General features: G+C 37.5%; 1 protein-coding gene and 1 long non-coding RNA gene across 3 annotated transcripts in view; one reads left to right on the top strand and one right to left on the bottom strand.

Annotated features, from left to right (window-relative positions):
- The first annotated feature begins 3,917 nt into the window (after positions 1 to 3,917).
- Positions 3,918 to 7,910, top strand: LOC139118600 (uncharacterized). Its single transcript, XR_011548763.1, has 2 exons — positions 3,918 to 4,027; positions 4,634 to 7,910. It is a non-coding gene; the product is annotated as an uncharacterized lncRNA (long non-coding RNA).
- A 3,264-nt stretch (positions 7,911 to 11,174) lies between these two features.
- LOC139118599 (uncharacterized) overlaps positions 11,175 to 19,938 on the bottom strand; it is a 31,743-nt gene continuing 22,979 nt past the window's right edge. For both annotated transcript variants that reach the window (XM_070682004.1, XM_070682003.1), the window contains exon 2: positions 11,175 to 17,975. In XM_070682004.1, the coding sequence (XP_070538105.1) occupies positions 16,030 to 17,943 (1,914 nt within the window). In that variant the 5' untranslated portion in view covers positions 17,944 to 17,975 and the 3' untranslated portion in view covers positions 11,175 to 16,029. The remainder of the gene's footprint in view (positions 17,976 to 19,938) is intronic.

Below are 19,938 nucleotides of genomic sequence, written 5' to 3'. Positions count from 1 at the left end.
GCATTGTCGTAAAGCAGTGCTTTGTATATTCGCTCCGCGATGCTTAGGGTAACGTATCTAGCTGATGATGATGAAGTAAAGAATTTCCCGGAGAGACGAATTACTTGGGCTATTCTGTACACGATGACCGACAAAGACTTTGTCAGTTAAATTTACATGAGGTCAACTCAAAAAGTCGGATATATTCAATTTATCAATTAGTCCTTCGTTTCAAGTCACATAATTAATTTACATACGTGTCCAAAGATCGACTGTACAATAAATTGAATTATTATTGAGAAGCCATGTGATTGGTCGAAAGTGGCCTACAAGACGCCTGATCAGCAAGTTCTTCAGGGACTTTGACTAAAGTGAACCGTAGATCATCCTTTGTTCCCCTTGTATGGCACCTCTATGACATTCAGTCGCATGCAAACGTCGCTGCTTTGTAGTATTTTTTCGTTCAACAGGAGCAACGGCATCCCCTTTCGTTCAACAGATAATCTATCAATGGGCCCCAACACAGTGCTTTCAATTACAGTGGGTTTGCACTTTAATGACACACGATACTTTATTCTCAAGCTGGAGTACACTGTACCCTTGACTGACCAACAGCAACCAGGAAAGACAACGCTTTCAATAATGCCAAGGGATTTATACTCGGTGCGATGTGATAGCATTTGACATTGACTTGGTGATATACATGGGAGTCTAATGTATACCGTGAAAGGAGTACGGATACACCAGTGTATCGTACAACTTTGAAACGAGAACGAGGATACAAATCTTCTTTCATGAACCAACGGTTGAAATACGAAATGAGGAAATTATAATTTTGATAACGCCAGGAGAGTGCCCAATAAATGGAATACATTCTAGGGGAATGATATTGTCACGTTAAATTAATTAATCTGGCGTTCCCTTACTTTGAAACCCTGCTCAGCAAGCGACCGACTCGTTCACTGAAATTGAATACCTGTACAGTTGAATTTGTCAGGCACAGGACCAGAAGGCAACATTATTCACAATTGAAGTTTAAAATTGTTCATGAGATATAAAAATGTTTTTTTAAATATTAACATTGCTGATAAACATATACTATCTCTTTAATTATTGTACATAGCCTGGACCCCTTCCCCATTTCGATCGCTGAGCAGCGCAGCCAGCGGCAGAAATGGGGCAGGGGACCAGACTACATCGTACACTTATATAAGCACGCAACTGCACTAGAATCATGAATGATGTTCAAAATTTATGCCAAATGCGCGCAGTAGTACCAAACATATGTTGCATCCTTGTATAATAATGTGCGGTCATAGCACTACCTTGGCAATTCCTAAAAAGTAAATTACAGACTTTAAAACAATGTTCATATTTATAACTTTATTCATATAGACAATTTTTACACTTTTGTTATGACTAACAACGCCTTCTGGCCCGGTGCACCAAATTATATATCTATCTATACATTCATGATGAGGATGTTTCACTACGCTAATTACGAGGAAGCTAGTTCGCTGATAAACATTCACTCACGTGATCCAACTCTTATAACCTTTGGTACTGTCATAACAAGTGGGACAGACCGTGCTCACTCACACGGTGGGTATCAGCACTGATGACGACGGAAATGATAATTATTCTGCGCCATCTCGTCGGAATATGTCGCTTCAAGTGTTCATGACTGATCAGGAAATGCAGAACAACTAACGCACCAGCACGTGTCAGACTAAAATTAAGGGCAGTGGAGGACCACAATGTTGATATTGTGAATACAGAAAAGACGAAAACAGTATTTTCAGTGCATCGGAATTGGGTGAAGGACAGCGTAATCTGTCCAGAATAGGGCGATGGACATTGTTATCGGTACAGAGTGGGTCGAAGGCCAGCAGAATTTTCACTACACGATGCGGTGTAGGGCAGTGCAGAGCGAATGACAACGTTGTTTGATAGTGCAGAATGCGGTGAAGGACTATTTCTACAGCAAAATAGGGCGAAGAATCATATTATTAGTGCAGAATAATTTGGATATGGACAACGTTCTACACTAGCCAGAAATGTTGTACATCACCCTAGCCAATTTTGATTATCCTGAACCGAAAATGTTGTCCTTCGCCGAATTTTGTCCAGGTTTTCTGTTCGTCCTTAACTGTCGTTCGCTTTCCTTCTCTGTCCTTTTCTTTCCTTTTTACTGAGCACTCAACAGTCTCATGTGGTTAGGTACACGGTTGCAGGCCCCCGTATCATAATAAAACAAACCTATTTTGCGGGTTGTGGGGCCTTCCACTATTTACGTACCTAACAACAAGCGATTATGTAGAGCACCACTTCTGTGCATCCGTGACATCGCCATCGTTTCGTCGGCGGTTGATCCCTTCGCTCCTTCGACCTTCAACATTACACTTGCAGTTCACCAACGCGACTGGGGACACTCTGTAATTTATAATTATTATAGTCATATTTGTCAAGTTGTGCGAACAATCTCTATGCCTGGTGCAGAAAGGGTTTAAATTCTGCGATTAAAAGGGGCACAACACACACACACACACACACAAACAGCGAGAAGCGCCGAGCAAAAATTCGCCATTGAAAACACAGGCTGTTAAAAACAGAGTTATCCTGAAACTCTCAGTGTAAGGCACTTTTTTTTCCTGAATGTCGAATCTGTCTGGTGGAAATTTGGTTGATAAGAAGATCAAAATCGTGACTTTTCTGGAAAGGGAGTAGTCGTTTTGACTCAGACAGCACTAAATTGGCAGAAAATGGTGCGGTATGTAATTACAAGCGTCTCCATTTTGGAGTTCAGTCACACGTTTGGGAGGTTTTAAAAGATAGGCAGAATAATGAGAGTTGAGCAACATTCAGATTAAAAGTGTTGCCACATATATCAAGAGCGCATCAAATTTATGCGGTTTTTTTTCACAATGTATGCAATTCTGTCGTTGGTTTGTTTCACTGCGCGTGCGGAGGCGAGGTCTTGACAGACATAAACTTTCACTCAAACTTTCTGTAAACGAAACTTCACATCGATCCCTTTCGAAGTCACGTATAAAAATCAAGGGTCACGATGCAAAATTTGGTACCTCCCAAAAAATAACCATTATTTACCAACACTTCAAAATGGCCGTCATCCCTGTTATTTGTCATTCATCAGCAAATTCTATTTTCAAAAAAATAAGCCGGTGAAATTCTTTAGCAAGGCTCCATAAACTTCAAATAAACTTCAAAGTTATCATATCAAGTTTGGAAAGTGTAGTCGGTATCGAAATATGTGAAAAAGCAGTTATTTTAAAACATGAAATGGAATCGATCGAAATATCCAAAAGTCACAGAAGATTGCCCATACTTTATGATGTTATTATCAACTGTATTTTGAAATTGGCATTTTTTCCATATCTTAGGGAGCCCTGTTCAGATTCAGTTTCCATGGAAACGGATATGGTGACCCCTACATTATGTTTCATTTTTAAAATGATACTATATTTCATGAAAATGCCACTACTTTAATTATAGTGCGAATTTGTCTTACTTGACTTTAAAGATCCATTAGCTGTAACTTTCGTCATTTTTTTATTTTGTTTGTTCTGTGTATCATCTGCAGTTTCTGGTTTGAATCCCTGAACCATGGAGAAATTCCTAATATTTAGCTCATAAATATACCCTATATGAGTATAATCTGCATTGTTATTGTTCAAATTTTGTATTCAGGTCCGGACTAGAATACATTTATCAACAATAACAATGGTCATTTCACATATACAGGCTGTGTTGGCAAGCAAGACAACGGGCATTGGTCATGATGATCGAATTATATAATATAGTAGTTGATACATTGGAACAGAGTAGTGAAAAATTAGTCAACACTTACAGCTAATGTCCCTTTAAATAGACGTCGTGAGAATTTAACGAGAGTGCGCCCTCTACTGTCATCTTTTCACAGGTTGTGGTGCTATCGATGCTCTCTCTTGGAGCCATCTTCATTGCCATTTCCAGTTACGAGATAGGACTTGGTACAAACAAATGTTAGCTACCGAGAAACTCCTCCAAGGTATGCCTATATATATATATATATATATATATATATATATATATATATATATATATATATATATATATATATATATATATATATATATATATTATATATATATCTTTATAGAGAGAGAGTGTGTATATATGTGGTATTTGATATATGTATAACATATATAAACAGATAAGATAGTATAAATAGACACGGATAGATAGATAGATAGATAGATAGATAGATAGATAGATAGATAGATAGATAGATAGATAGATAGATAGATAGATAGATAGATAAGAAATCTTGATTAAAGCACACTACCACCCTGTTGTTTGGTCCGTGCGTATTATAATGAACTTCCAACACAACATTTAGCTTTAAAACTATGGCTTCGGGGTGTATTGCATGATTGAAAACATAATGAGTGGTCTGATAAAATAAATACTTCAAATACAGTGTAATTAATAAGGACAACTAGTACTTAAAAGAACTTAAAAATATCGAATGATTTTAGAAAAACAATCCATGATGACGTTGTAACGTCTGATTGTGAGAGACTGGAATACTAACCATAATTTAAAGTTCTGTACAGCATCGGTATACCGAGATTTTCATTCAATCATATTGCAGGATTTCAAGACAGAGCCTGCCTAGCAGTACAACTATATTTACCAAGAACAGTACGGCGATTTCAATTCAGAACAGTACTTCGATTTCAAGTTTACATCCAGAAGCACCCGTATGTGAACCAGTCACCAACATAGTAGTCTTCATAAAGACACACAAAACTGGAGGCACTTCCCTCCACTGCTTACTGTTCAGGTTCGGATACCATCGAAATCTCTCGTTTGTTTTGAACATCAACAATACACACAATGGTCATTTCCGTGGGTTTCTACTCCTCCCAAAACACCTGGAGAACTCTCTAGAACCGCCAATCGGAGTAAAGAAAGGTGACTATGCCAACTACAAGTTCGACATGTTTTTGAATCACGTCGTTTATGCAAGGGAAGCGATGGACACCTTTATGAAAGGCGAGGCGAAGTACATCTCGATTTTGCGTGAGCCAGGAGTACAGATCGAATCGCATATAAACTTCTTCGGTTATTTTGGTGCTTGGAAAGACATCGAACGATTTGCCAGAAGCCCGTCCAGGTTTAACAACGGTGGAAAAACTTTTAGCAGGAACAATCAGTTCAGATTCTTCGGCCCTACTTTGGAACAGACCGAAAATGAGCACTTCGTTAGGCAAAAAATTCTTCAATTGGACGAAGAGTTCGATCTAATACTAATTGCCGAATATTTCGACGAATCCTTGATACTATTGAAAAAGCTTCTATGCTGGGAATTCGACGATATTGTATATCTTCGAAAGAACACTCGGGTAGAACCAAAACCTGTTAGTGATGCGCTGAGAAATAAAATATACAAGTGGTCAAAAGCTGACGTACTATTGTACAATCATTTTAATAGGACCCTTTGGAACAAAATTGAGAGCTACGGCCCTTCGTTCTCAGAGGATTTGGACCATTTTCGCCGCCGGCGAGAAGAAGTGACGTCGCCGTGCGTGGACGACAAGCCGATCGTACTGAAGAATCAGGCAGCCATGGTGCGAGAATTCAGAGCTAAGAATGACTCCGGAGAACTATGTGACGATCTCGTTCGCCAGGGCGTGGACTGGTATCCGTTCGTCGCCGCCAGACAAAGGCCCGAAGAGTTGAACAAGAAGAAGGATCACTGATTCATAACCAATAGGGGAATCTCTAATTTCACGAGGTCAATGTGGAAAAGTGTTCATTCGAGTTCAATTCTAAGATATTTAGATTCATTAAATCTTTGTAGAGGCGGCCTTCAACGGAAAAGATGCGGAATGAAAATTTTCAAATAAGTTTTCATCCCTGTCGCTTTAAGAGTTCTTTACAAGATTTGAACGAGCAAACGCCTCAAACTACAATGCTCAGAAACAAGTATTCGTGTTCTTCCTGTGTAAACGAAGTATTCTAAGAAAAATACGTCAAAGGTCTCATTAAGGAAAGAAATTGCACAACCTCTTGTGGATCTCCCCTAACAAAACTCTGCACCGGTAAATTCCTTACCAATAATTTCGTTTGGATCTGAAAGTATGGTTAGCACTCCAATGATTTAGGTGTATTTTCAGTTTAACTTATTTAAGCGTTGCATCATTTGGATGGGTGGTCAAACATGGGGGCGGGCGTATCAGCAGGGTCGATTTTTTTTCTTGTGTGCTGTCTTTACACAAGTATTCACGTGACCGGAAAGCGATAAAGTGATGAGTGAAAAAATACAGCCCGTCCGTTAATCTGTCGACAGTCCCTCGTGCCAGCTTTGTCTATTATTGATGTATGGGGACCGGGGCATTCGCAAGCGTAACGCCGGAGGCGCTTTCGAATCCCCCGTATATGCCAGAGACTTCATCAATAATAGACAGAAAAAGGCACAAGGGACTGTTGACGGTCTAACCGGTCCGTCCGTGAGCGGCACACGTTTCACAAAATGTTTCCATCTGACTCCATTGGTTTGTTGCAGTCGTGTGTTATGAAGGAACCTTTACAGCAGTTCTTCATTTCCATACCTCCCCACCCCCCACCCCCCGTTACGTGTTTGTTTTGTTTCTGTCACCTAGAATTTCGACCATTACTGTAGTTTTCAAATATTCCTTTCACGGTGTAAAATGTGGAATATATCAGAGATTTTTTTCCTTTTCGATGACAGTTTTAATCTCCGAGTCAGACCTACAAACCTTAGTGATAACCTATCTTAACCGTCTGTCACAATGCAATGAATTACATAGGATACTTTGGCTATACAGGGTTGTAGAGTGCTGTATACTCGAACACACTCGCAAATATGGATTTCCCCCCTAGCTCAACTCAACCATATGCATGGGAAAGCAACATTTACAAAGTTTACATCGGGCTCGAAATTAGCGGTAGTCCCGCGTCCACAGACTACCAACTTTTCCCTGGGGCTACCAAAATCCATGAAATGGTAGCCCACACGGACTACCAAAGCCTGGGACATGAAATTACTTAGTGGGCGAAATGATGTTGATTGCTGTGAGACGAGCGACGCCCATAAAGTCAACCCTGCTGGACACAGAAAGGCCACGCTATATGACTTCGTTATGCAAATTAAAAGGCGACAGTGCAATCGAATTTGTTGTGACAAACTTTCAATAAAATATCATTGTCTGATTGTAATTGGATGACAGGTTCGGGAAAAAATGGCCGATGAAATTCATTTCCATAGTTATTTAATCACAATTAAACACAAATTATTCAAACTGCAAAGAAAAAGCTGTCGGGCCACCCGCAAATTACGCTTTCCGAAGTGTACGAGATCATCCCATGATAGTGTACTATGGTGGAGAAATATAGCCAACATTGCCACGAAAGTATTAGGAACATGACTGTACCAAGTTGTCATCCTGAAATTCACCGTTGTCCACTATACATGCTATACCGTTCTCCTAAGTCTATGATCTGCAGGTGTTGATGTCAAATACCTTGAAAATTCACTTCCTGGATAGAATCATGCAAAATAAATCTTTCATTGTCTAGATATAAATAAAATGTCCTTTACAAAAAAAATTCTTCATTCATGTATGGGCTACTAGACTTTGTCACTGGGCTACCAACTTCAGAAAATGGTAGCCCAATGGGACTACCAGGGAAAAAAGTTAATTTCGAGCCCTGACTATGTCAATAGAAATGTTACCGCTACTGATTCCCAACACGTAGCACTCTCAGGTTAATGGATTTTACAGGAGTGTAGGAAATATTTGAATGTTATTTTACTTCCTTTTTGTTGGAACATAGACGGGTCTACTTATCTGGTTGAAACCTATGGAGAAATGAATAAATTGTTATGATTTGGAAAAGGGTAACATTTGTTGAGTAGTAATTTTGAGCATTTATCTTAAGGTAGAATGCAACTCAAGACATATTTTGACCCTCAAAAATTTTTCAAATTCTTTTCTGATCTACTACTTGTGGGGGTTCATTTTTTGCTCACGTGTTGACACACGTGAGCATATGTCGCAGCGATGTCTGTCTGTCTGTCTGTCTGTCTGTCTGTCTGTCTGTCTGTCTGTCTGTCTGTCCGTCTGTCTGTCTGTCTGTCTGTCTGTCTGTCTGTGGGCTCAATATCTCAAAAACGGCTCATCAGATCAGAATCAAATCTGGTACATAGATTCAGTTTGCAAATGGCAAGAACTGATTAGTTTTTGGTAGGTGTGGCTTGCTTACTTTTTGCTCATTTGCATAATTAATGATTTTAGAAAAAAACGGATATATATTGACAACGACTGCACACAATTTGATGAGATATGCTACAAATGTTGATCTTACCAAGATATATCAGCTGTGAAAGATATTAAGGGGTGACATAAAAGATAATGGATAATTTGCATTTTTAATGAACTTTCCTAATTAGGGATATATATCTGATTTGGCTTGATCAAAATTGACAAAACTTGGTATGTATATTGAAGATACTATGATTTAACATTATTGAAAGTCATTAAGCATTTTTACTTCATCAAACTCTTAATTTGCATATTTAATGAACTTTTGAAATTAGGGATATTTATTTGAATTGACTTGACCAAAATTGATGAAACTTGCTATGTACATTGAAGATACTATGATATAACATTGTTGAAAGTCATTAAGCATTTTCACTTCAGCCAAATACTTATTTGCATATTTAATAAACTTTCCTAATTAGATATATAAATCTGAATGGACTTTACCAAAATTGATGAAACTTGCTATGTACATTGAAGATACTGTGATATAAGATTGTTGAAAGTCATTAAGCAGTTTTACTTCAGCCAATTCCTTATTCCATATTTAATGAACTTCACTAATTAGGGATATATATCTGAATTGACTTGACTGAAGTTGATGAATCTTGCAACATATATTGAAGATACTATAAAACAACATTATTAAAAGTCATGAAACTTTTTTACTTCAGCCAATTCCTAATTTGCATATATAATGAACTTTCCTGATTAGGGATATTTATCTGTATTGACTAGACCAAATTTGACAAAACTTGCTATGTACATTAAAGATACTATGATACAGCATTTTACTTTAGCCGATTCCGTATTTGCAAATTTAATGATTTTTCCTAATTAAGGATATTTATCTGTCTTGTTTAGACCCTAGTTGACGAACTGCTTTGTACATTAAAGATACTATGATACGACATTATTGAAAGTCATTTAACATTTTTACTCCAGCCTATTCATATTTGCATATTTAATGAGAACATTTCAGTCAATTCCTAATTTGCATATTTTAATGAACTTTCCTGATTAGGGATATATACTTGGATTTAAAATTAATCTGTGGTGAATATTATTCATTATGTTGATCATAACACTTTAAATGAAGTTGCAAACATGTGGCAAAGGTTCAAATTTACACATAACTGCAACATATAATTAAACACGTGAGCATTTTCAGTTCATATCAGGTAAAGCTCTTGGTGTCAGAAAACTTTTCACCGCCTTAGTCTTTCCAAAATCGAAAAAAATTATTTTTCTTCATAGAGTCAACACAGGGATGGCAGCCACGTTTTATTTCAAATATCTGAAAATCTTGGGTAATTTATTTCTCTAGTAACAAAATTTGCATGTAACGCCCGATTTTATTCTTGATTTTGAAAGAGAACGTCGAAAGATTCCTTGAGGAAAGCTTTATTCCTAAAGTGTGTAAATGCCCGCTGATTTTTGTTGTTGTAAAAGAGAAGGATATAACGTTTCCTTGATCAGAGTACAAGCTCAGGTAAGTTTAGGTAAGTGCGACTTTTGACGATGAGTGTTTATACTTTGTATAACTGCAGTCTACAGGTCTAAAATGTTGAGTACTTCAACGTGGTTTGAAAGGCAGACATAAGACAGACAGAATCAATGTCAACAGTCTAAAAGGGGCTCTAAGAGAAAATATGGCGTTTCTGTCTATCATCCCGATCCCGTCCCCGACCAAACAACTTGAATCCTAAAAACGTAACGGATTACACATATCAACATAGAGGGCGCACAACACATCACGATACTATGAACCGATGCATACTGGCATGGCATGCCCTACTATATTTATATAGGATGTGCAGCAGTTGTCGCTTTCTCGAAAATTCTGATTTAGCCTCGATTTAATCATATTGTATTTTTCTTGGTTGCAGCGAAAATTTTCTGTCCTGCACAATTTCTCCATTTCTTCTTTAAACTTTAAAAATGCACAGTCAAAGCATTGCAAAAGTCATGCCCCGTTGATGTGAATCCTACCTCTTATGAGCTACAATAGTCTTAACAAAGACGGAAAAAATCAAGACAATATCAAAAATTTAAATACTGGAAATTCACTCATGGCTTGAGTTCTGTCTAGCCAACGGTTTCCGTATTAAAGGGCTAGTAGCTACAACTTTTGATTTTTTTTTTTCAGTATTTTTATTTTGCATGTCACTTGCAAGTTCTTGTTCTACTTCCAAAGTCATCATAGCGTCTACAATACACAATGATTCATTCACATTTGAATCCTACTCTTGACCAGAATTCACATGGGAACAATAGTGCAGATTACACATGTGCAGGCTGAGTTGACATGGTCAACTATGTATTTCAACGAAGTCTGGCTGATATTAAAAAGAAAAATGAAAAAAAAACATCAAAAGAGACAGTTAATGGCCCGTAAGGTAGGTGCCTCAGAGACAGACATGTGGACTCTCAAATTTTTACTCCTTTCTCATGTACAACTTGTGGAGATATATTTTGAAGCTCTTGAAGTAAGTGGTTTTCAGTTTTAATTTTGTGAAAATTTCATTTTCCCCTCAGAGTTAATACATTGATGGCGGATATTTTGAATTTCAAATATCTATAAATATTGGGTATTGTGTCTAGTATCAAAATTTGTGTGGTAACCCTTGATTTTTATCCAGGTTTTGAAAGACGATGTCTTAAACTTTCCTTGAAGAAAGCTTGAGAAAAAGTTTAAGTAGTTCAATTCCAAGCTCATACTACCGTTAGGTTGCCTTCCTATGCAGCAAATGGAGTGAAGTGGGATAATATGGAGGAACACTGAAGACACAATTTAGTTGCACTTTCCAGTTAGGAAATGTGATGACATGGCACACAAAGAAATTTGCTTTTCTGTGAATTTTTCTTTATTATTTTGCAGACAAGAACAGAACTTGTAAAAAAGCTCTGTGAGAATAGTAAACTGGTCAAATTTAACGAAAATAAATGTAATTCAAGAGTTGATGCTCACAATAAGTTCATTGTAAACTGACTATTATGAGTCTCAGCTAATTACTTAAAATACACAGAAGGCAACGTGCAAGTTTACAACATTCTCAAAGTTTGAAACACATAGATCCAAAAGGTCATACCTTCTCAATTTTCAGATTTGATCATTCACATTTTGGCACACAAATCTCATAAAAGTGTCTCTCACCTATTCATCCTAATTGTCCACAAATACGGTTTCTAACAATTGGTCTGGGCTAAACAATGGCGGTAAAGGGTTGCATGTGACCCTCTTGGGTCTAAACCTCTTTATTCAACTTTTCTTAATTTTCTTTGCAAACTTGTCTGTCTGAAACTTTTTCTTCATTAGCAAGCAAACCTTCTTGTAATTTTTCAGGGACAACCCGATTCCACTTTGTTCAAATTATGAAGAAATTTGCATATACAAAGTTTCCTTAGCTTCAGTCAAACCATTGTTTGCTTTATAGCACTAGTCTTACACCTTAGAGATTCAATAAGTAGCTTCTTGGGATTCCCTATCATAGAATTAACATACATTTGATATCTAAATACTGAAAATTTTTCTCATTTTTGCTGAATTCTCAGTAAAAATTCATCCTTGAAACTCATTGACCAGTAGCAATCAAATCTTATGATTTCCCAGGGATGACCTCATTCATGTTTGTTCAAATTATGATAAAATTTGCATGGGCAAGGTTTTCTCGTTTTCGATCAAAATACTGCTTTCTATGAAACCACTTGTCTAAAAATTGTGAAATTCAAAATGTAGCATACTTGGGGCACCCTCATTCCTAATCACCGCCTCATCATATGGCGGTGAGAATTAGAAATTTCTGTAATTTCTCAAAGTTCATTATACAGATTAAGTTCAAAGCCCATGGTTTGTACTCTGCTATGACGTTACATAATGGAATGCATATCTTGAGGTATCTCAGTCTTCACAAGTGATGCAAAGACACACCATTAGACAATGGCAATTTTCTCAAGCCATGTAATTTGCTTTGAATTTAATTTTGGAGTTCTATGCAACGATTCTTTGATTGTCTCGGTAAAACTAATGACAGAGCTATATCAGCCTCTAGGTTGTTCGTTTACACAGTTTTTTTCAAGCGAATCTGAATGCAAACAGGGATTCTCCATTATGCAGCTAGCTAGATTGATGCAAGCATGGGTTTTTTCACAGCATATCAACTTTTCAACTTGCAATGACAAAATGACCTTAGTACTGTATATGATACAGGCAGCATTCTAATAAACAGCTCTTGTGAAGAATTAAACTTTGAAAATTAAACTTTGAAAAGAAAAAAATGCAACAAGTTTCAAAGCAAACATAATACTCTGCAAACATATATCAGTATTGAACTTGCTTCCCTCAGATGGACTTGAGATTTGTTCAATCCAACTATCTCACAATGTGGGCGCTAGAAAAAAATGAAAATGTAATTAACTTAACCTTAAAATACATATCTTGTTAAAGATGTGAAAGTCATATCTAAACTGATGTATCTTTAATTTTATAATACACTATCTAAAAGCTGTTTGTCAAGGTTACTTTCTTATTTATGAAAGTCTGAAATTAGGTTTATAGTAACTCGAAAAAGTTCTTACAATCAAAACATAGGGCCAAAGTCCCTGAAGCTACTATAGACATGGATACAAAATTAAGTATTTCCGTTTTGTATTAAATTTGTAAAAATTAAAGTTTATTTAATTTACTAAACAACAGACATCGACACAGGTCCAATAATCATTATCATTCAAGGTAACTATGAAATTTACCAGGTCCAAGGGATACATCAAACATAGGGCCAAAGTCCCTGAAGCTACTATCAACATGGATACAAAATTATTATAAGTATTTCCTGACTATGAAACAATCTCACTAAGGTCATCCTAGGGACATGTAAACCAAATATTAAAGCTGTCTGACCAGCGGTTTTGAAAAACAAGCGACTCAACAGTTGACAGAGCTCTGCTGTGTTATGTAGAGAATAACCTTTTGTGACACATGTATTGATGAAGAAGGTGGATATCTTTGATAGCTCATTTCAGGATGGCCTGACCAAAAATGGAAAAAAATTCTGTAAAAATACAGATTTGCATATTTCATCAGACTATATTAGTCTATAATAGCAAATAAACGAGAGTTAATTACATTCTAATTAAAGTAAACAAGACTTGCTTAAATCAAGATTTACGTCATAAAAAAACAGCATATCTGTCAGGTTATAAAGAATCTTGAGCTGGTTATCTTTTAATATCAGTATTTTCATCCTACTAACCAAGCACATTTTAACTTTCAAATTAACATTGTAAGTAAGTTCTGTTAAATAAGTTGAGACTGTGCGTACTCAGAGAAAGCACACTGAAGAGACAAATGTTTGAAACTTAAGAAGTTCAAGGTCATCAAAAGCATTATAAGGAATCATGTTACACTTTCATTGCACTGTTTACACAGATTGCATAAGTGCTATAAATAGCAGATGAGGAATCTTACAGCCCAGATTTACCATAAAAACCCTATCACTTTGACCACTCTTTTAATTGACCACTCTATTTTTTTCCACAAAAAGTACCAAGTCAACCATAAATGGAAATTAGAACTTTCTGTACCTCTATTTATTTGACCACCCTATCATGACAAACTATTATGAGCAATTTCTTTTAGATAACATAAATGGTGGTTCAGAATATATCAAAGTTGGGATTCAGGAAATAAGATGCCTTTACATGTTTTAATCCTCAAAGATGGTAAGCATTTCACTATGAACTGTCAAAAAAGTTGAACTTTCTGATAATTCCACACTAAAATATTTTGGCTTTGATGATTTCCTAATTAATTCAATTATTTAAATCATATCAATTATTTTTTCTGGGTGAATTGATAGGGTTTATACAGTACAAGAATTACATACAATGTAAGTCAAACTTTGACCAAAAATGACAAAAAAATTCCTGAAAAATACACATTTGCATATTTCATCACAATTTGAACAAATCTAAGTTGGGTTATCCCTAGGGACCTGCATACCAAATAACAAAGCTGTCTGACCAGCGGTTATGAAGAAGAAGATTTTTTACCAAAAACACCTTTTTTGGCATTAATTTGCCTATTTTCAACAATATCAAAAAATTAAAAAAAATAGTTTCTCAAAATCATATTTTTCACCTACACAACAAATATCAAATCAGTAAGTACTGCGGTTCTCAAGATATTTGAGTGGACGGACGCCTCACAAACGGACATACATACATACATACATACATACATACATACATACATACATACAGACTGACGACGGACGCCGGACGGATACCCATCCCAATAGCTTCTATAGACTATAGTCTATAGTAGCTAAAATAAAAGTCCTGATACTTTCAAAAGTTGATCAAAATTTTAAAGGGAGGGGGTCGTCCCATCTGTGCATATGGGACCCATACGATGGTTACTATGTTGCTATTCACAGCATATCCCAATATCCCTTGTGCATATACCAAATATTTTAAAATGGTGGCAGTACAGCACCTGATGACCATGGCTGAGGCAGCTTCATATTTTAACAGAAGGATGCAACCAAAGTATAATTGGCAAAGTCTTGCAGTGATTGAAAAGCTGCAAAACTGTTCGACTATGAAGCTGCATCCAATACTGAATTTGCTTCACATTTGCTCAGCATTCATCGCCAATTTCTTGAAGCAATGTTTATAAACAAGATAGTTGCTCAGCCGCAGACGGGAGGACCCATCCCTATAGAAGGAGGCGGTTGTCGGAACTGCACTCAAGGGTTGCTAGGGACCTGTACGATTGATGTGAACACTGTATCCAAGGTACGCTTGCGATTGATGAAAATTAAAACATGTTTGTCATAATGTACAATGTTAAATCTGTAAATGTTGTAGCCTTGTTGACATGATGCATCCATATATACAGCATGAAATACATTGTAAACAAGTGAGTCACACATCCGTAGTTCTGACGACCGCTTCTCTTTAAAGGCAAAACGTAAATAAAACACTTGGCTTCAATAATCTTTTAACGACTGGTAAATCTTAGAATTCAAAGAATTCCCATAGTTCAAACAAAATGGGTCTTCCAAACTTCTCTAATCTGAAACTACTGGGTAACATTCAAAATGTAGCCCTCAAAAGCAAACCTACCGTATACAAAAAATAACTGTGGCTAAAAATTAACAATATATTTTCATCGGCTACAAGTTTATGAACAATGGACATCAAAGAACAGCTGACCCTGTCGCTCACACACTGCATTTTCCATAAATTAAAATGCCAGTTTGCTTTTTGGGAAAATTAATCCATTGTAGAATCAGTATTCACGTTACAAATAATCAAAGTGTTGAGATAAAATTACAGCAAAAATGATATATTCTATCTGAAACAGAAAACAATGCTACACTGTAATATCTACATCCCCTTCACTAATCCTTTAAAGAAAAGAGTTAAAATTTTCCTTGAGTATTTTGATTACTGCACAGTACCTGAATAACAATCCTAGGTAAAGTGTATTTTGAATCTCTAAAACCCTGTTAATTGTATTAAAATTACACTTTTTGGAGTTTGCAGCATAAAAGTGAGAATGAAAGAATTTATTTGAAAATTTACATACACTACGGTTGCCTGGATGTAATGTGAGTTACAATACTCTGAACCATAAGTTTCAAACTTTACTGAATTATAACCAGGCAGACAATAGTGTTTGTTTGTTGTTTTTTCACATGATTACGCAGTCACAGTCACAATCACAGTTACAGTCTCCGCAATCACAGGAGTCGCAGTCACCACAGCAGTTACAGCAGTCACAGTCCCCATCACAACAATCATGGCAACATCCCGAATCTTCCTCCACTGCTGGGCCATCAAAAGTCCCTCCCCCTCCTCCATTCTCCCCCTGTCCCCAACCATCCGGCTGGGTGACCGGTGCGCCAGCTACGGGCTGATGTTCGATGGTTACGCGGGGTAAGAAGGAACTTTGAAGTACTGATCCATACGTTGCCAGCCACAGAGCGTCCTCCAAGAAAGGATCCATATCGTGAAGCAGGGACATAGTACTGTTACTTGACGTGGCTTCCCTAGTGTGTTGAAGCGCCCTCAATATCGACTGAACCGGCGCAGGGTCTCCAGCCAACTGCTGGCGGAAAAATTCACAGATAACGACCAACTTGTACGCTATGTTGTTCTCTGTAAACCGTTGCGCAAACTCAAGCACCCCCATCCTCCATCCACTCTCATAAATCTTGTGAGAAAGTACATCAGTGTCTGCGAGCAGCTGCCAGGCTTCATCTGTGTCTTGTGGAAACTTGCTCACTGACGGACTTTCAATGAATCTCAGAATTTTGTCATTCAGCCTCATGGACTCCACTGTCTGCTCCCGTTTCCTAACCTCACTTGACTGTCCCAGGTCTACATAAACCCTATCAACAAGACTGGCCTCGACTTGGTCCAACACTCTCAAAGCCTCCTCTCTATGTACATTGTCACTGATTTCTGGGAATTTCCGACCAGGAAAGAAATAGTCTCTCAAGGGCGTTCCATGGAAAGCATGTTTAAGTCTAGAAAGAGCACTCATAACTCTCTCTGAAGTTTGCGCTGGTGTCCAGTCAACTGATGCAGATTTCTCTTCTATTTCCCACAGTATGACTGTCGCGATCATTTCTTTAGGGATGGCCGATTTTATCGGCACCGTAATCAAGCTCTCTTCCAATATGTGGTCAGAGCTGTAATGCCCGAGCAATACCGAGAGCAACCTGAACAGTGTGTTTCCAGCGAGAGGCTGGGGACTCTGGTTGATGAGACCTGTCGCCATGGTAGCGGTGGACACCTGCCAAACGCTGTCACCATAGAGACCGTTTGAGGGTGCCACTGAAAGACCCGCAGGTGAAACATAGAAGCCATTCGAGGCTGCCTCAGTAAATGAACTGTACAATGGGTGAGACGCCTCCACTCTGCTGGGAAAGTCTGCTGAACTTGGCCATCCGGGAAATCTGATACTTGGAATCAGGCAGATCCGGAGAGAGTCAGTTTTCCAGGACAATTTTCTAATAAGTGGAGTAGTGATGGTTAACTGCACGCCTTGTTTGCTGCTGTTGCACTGGGTAATTTGAGGCACGTTTTTAATAGGTAGCAAATTGGTGATATCAGATGGGTATAAATCTTGTCTTGGCAAGACAGCAAACCTTTGTACAAGTGATGCAAACCTACTAACAAGATTGTCACTCAACAGAAATCCTTCTGAGGACAAACAGTCTGAGTATTCCTGTTTTGTAACAGCGTCGCCCACTCGTATTTTGCATCCACCGGTGTTTCCAAGCCCGACGTCTTCAAAGAAGCAGGCTTCCGGACTGAACTTCTTGATCACAACAAAGTAGCTCACTTCGTCGGGCACGTCAACATGGCATCCAGCGTAAAAATTGCCACAGCGGTGTAGCTCTGAAACTTCAAACCTTCGGTCGGATTTCGCAACAAGGTCCAATATATACAGGGTGAAGTATTCAACCAGTGTGTGAAGTGCTGCACTCTCTGGTCCGATGAAATCTGGGCTCTTCACAGCAAGTGGAGGGCCAATTAACCTCTTCACACATTGTTTGTCCAGCCTAAGGAGGGATTCGCTCATATCCTCCATGTTCATTTCTTTAGTCGTCTTCCGTCAACGGTGTAAATCTGTGAATCAAAAAGAAACAAGAGTTTTAGCTCTCCATATGCAGATTATTTCACTGAAAAGTATGAGTGACAATATGTATGATACACAGAAAAGGAATAAATACCAGCAAAAGTTGCCATTTTCCTTAAATTAAATTAAAACATGTGCATGCATGGTAAACATTTTTGTGTTTAGGTTGGGAGTAGTTTGGCTGTATTTCGATTACAGTGCACAAAAATTGTACTACCGGTACATGTTGTAATATCACAACATCTCGCTACACGTTTTTATGTATTTCAAAATATCGCTACATTGTTCAGTGTGTACCAGGCCAGTGTGACACCGGCACTACACCAGCATTCCTTAGACATATATGTGGTTCAGTGTACGAGTAAAATAACATAACAATCATTTTGGATACACTGTTTCAATTCATTTCATTCATTTGGTTGCCTCACTGTCGAGTTGGTGCTAAACAAAAATCAATTTAAAAGGGGGTATATGCAGGGGGTTCTTTGCATATGTGTGATTTCATAGCAACATAATTACCGATTGTAGGTACGCTGATACAGAATAAGACTTAGTTGGATTTCTCACTTCCAAACTTTTGTTTAGGGGAGGGGGTTGAGGCCAAATGCACTTAATTGTATTTACAGTGCCAATATTTTAAATATCCAAAGCCCCCATGAGTGTACGTTTAACAATAAGCATCATACATTTATCGCTAAAAACAATATTCTAATTCTCAACCATCACATTCACTGTTGATAGAAATTTATGAGAGACCAAAAAGATAAAATTTGACGAATTTCTCTGGCTGTCAAGTATAAATTAAAGATTTAAGTTCTCAATATACAGTGTATTTCAGAGAAAAAGAAACATTTTCAAATATCAAAGATATTAGATAGAAAAGAGAATAGCTGCAAAACCACGAAATACATGTTTGTGTTTGTTCATACCAATATCTATGCATCATATTTTATTGATAGACAGCTTTTAAGGGCCTATGGTTTTATGAACAGAATTCCAATTAATTATGTTGGATGGTACTGCATTTAGCATTGACCAACGGTTCCTTTGTAGTCTTGCCAATCTAGCGTCTTCTTTCAGGCAACTAAATTTAAAGGCCTCAAATTTACTAGACTTGAAAAACTGCACAAAAAATCTCATATGAACTGTAGAGGGCGCTCTGCCAGTGGCAGAATAGAGTGATGCATGGTCCCTTCTCCCCCTGCATTGTAATGAACACAAACAACATGGACACATCGTAACTGTATTCTTCTCTTCTAAACAAAAATCATCCCATTAACACATCAGTTGCAGGCAAAAACTACATTGTTATCCAATACAATAACAAATGTTTTCCATTTTCTCAGTCTTATAAACAGTCTTGTTGGTTTGTTTTGTTTAAGAGTCCACTGGTAGGCTCCAGAATTCATAATCGCATGATTCCACACAGGCACATCACATGCTACCTTTCAGTCTCAAAGCTGACCTTTGACCCATGCAACAAATCACCCTCACAACTGAAAGGGTTAGGCCAGAGCACACTGGTATGTTATTCGTTCGCTAGATCTGTAGGCAATTATGAACATCAATGCATCATAAATTTCAACTTTCGTGGGCTTCATTTCTGTATGTTCTGTGATAAAAGTTTATCTCACCTTAAAAATTACAATTATCCTGAATAAAAATATTCCTCTATAGAATAGACTCAGTGCTAACAGATATACATGCATAAATAAAAACACAGTCACATGAAAGTTATATATATATATATATATATATATTTATCACATGAACTGGCCCGAATTCCCACCTGTGTGACGTAGAACAGGACGGATAAGAAATCCGAATTACCCCTGTTGTACGTCATCAACCGGAACTTTTTTCTTTCATGGTACCGTTCATACATGCAGGCGTCGCGACACGAACAGATTTGTTGTGATCGATGCCGTGCTAGCTCGCACGTTATTTTTACAA

Source organism: Ptychodera flava, chromosome 19, assembly GCF_041260155.1.
Source record: "Ptychodera flava strain L36383 chromosome 19, AS_Pfla_20210202, whole genome shotgun sequence".
Taxonomy (NCBI): Eukaryota; Metazoa; Hemichordata; class Enteropneusta; family Ptychoderidae; genus Ptychodera; species Ptychodera flava.
This window is presented reverse-complemented; position numbering and strand designations above follow the sequence as displayed.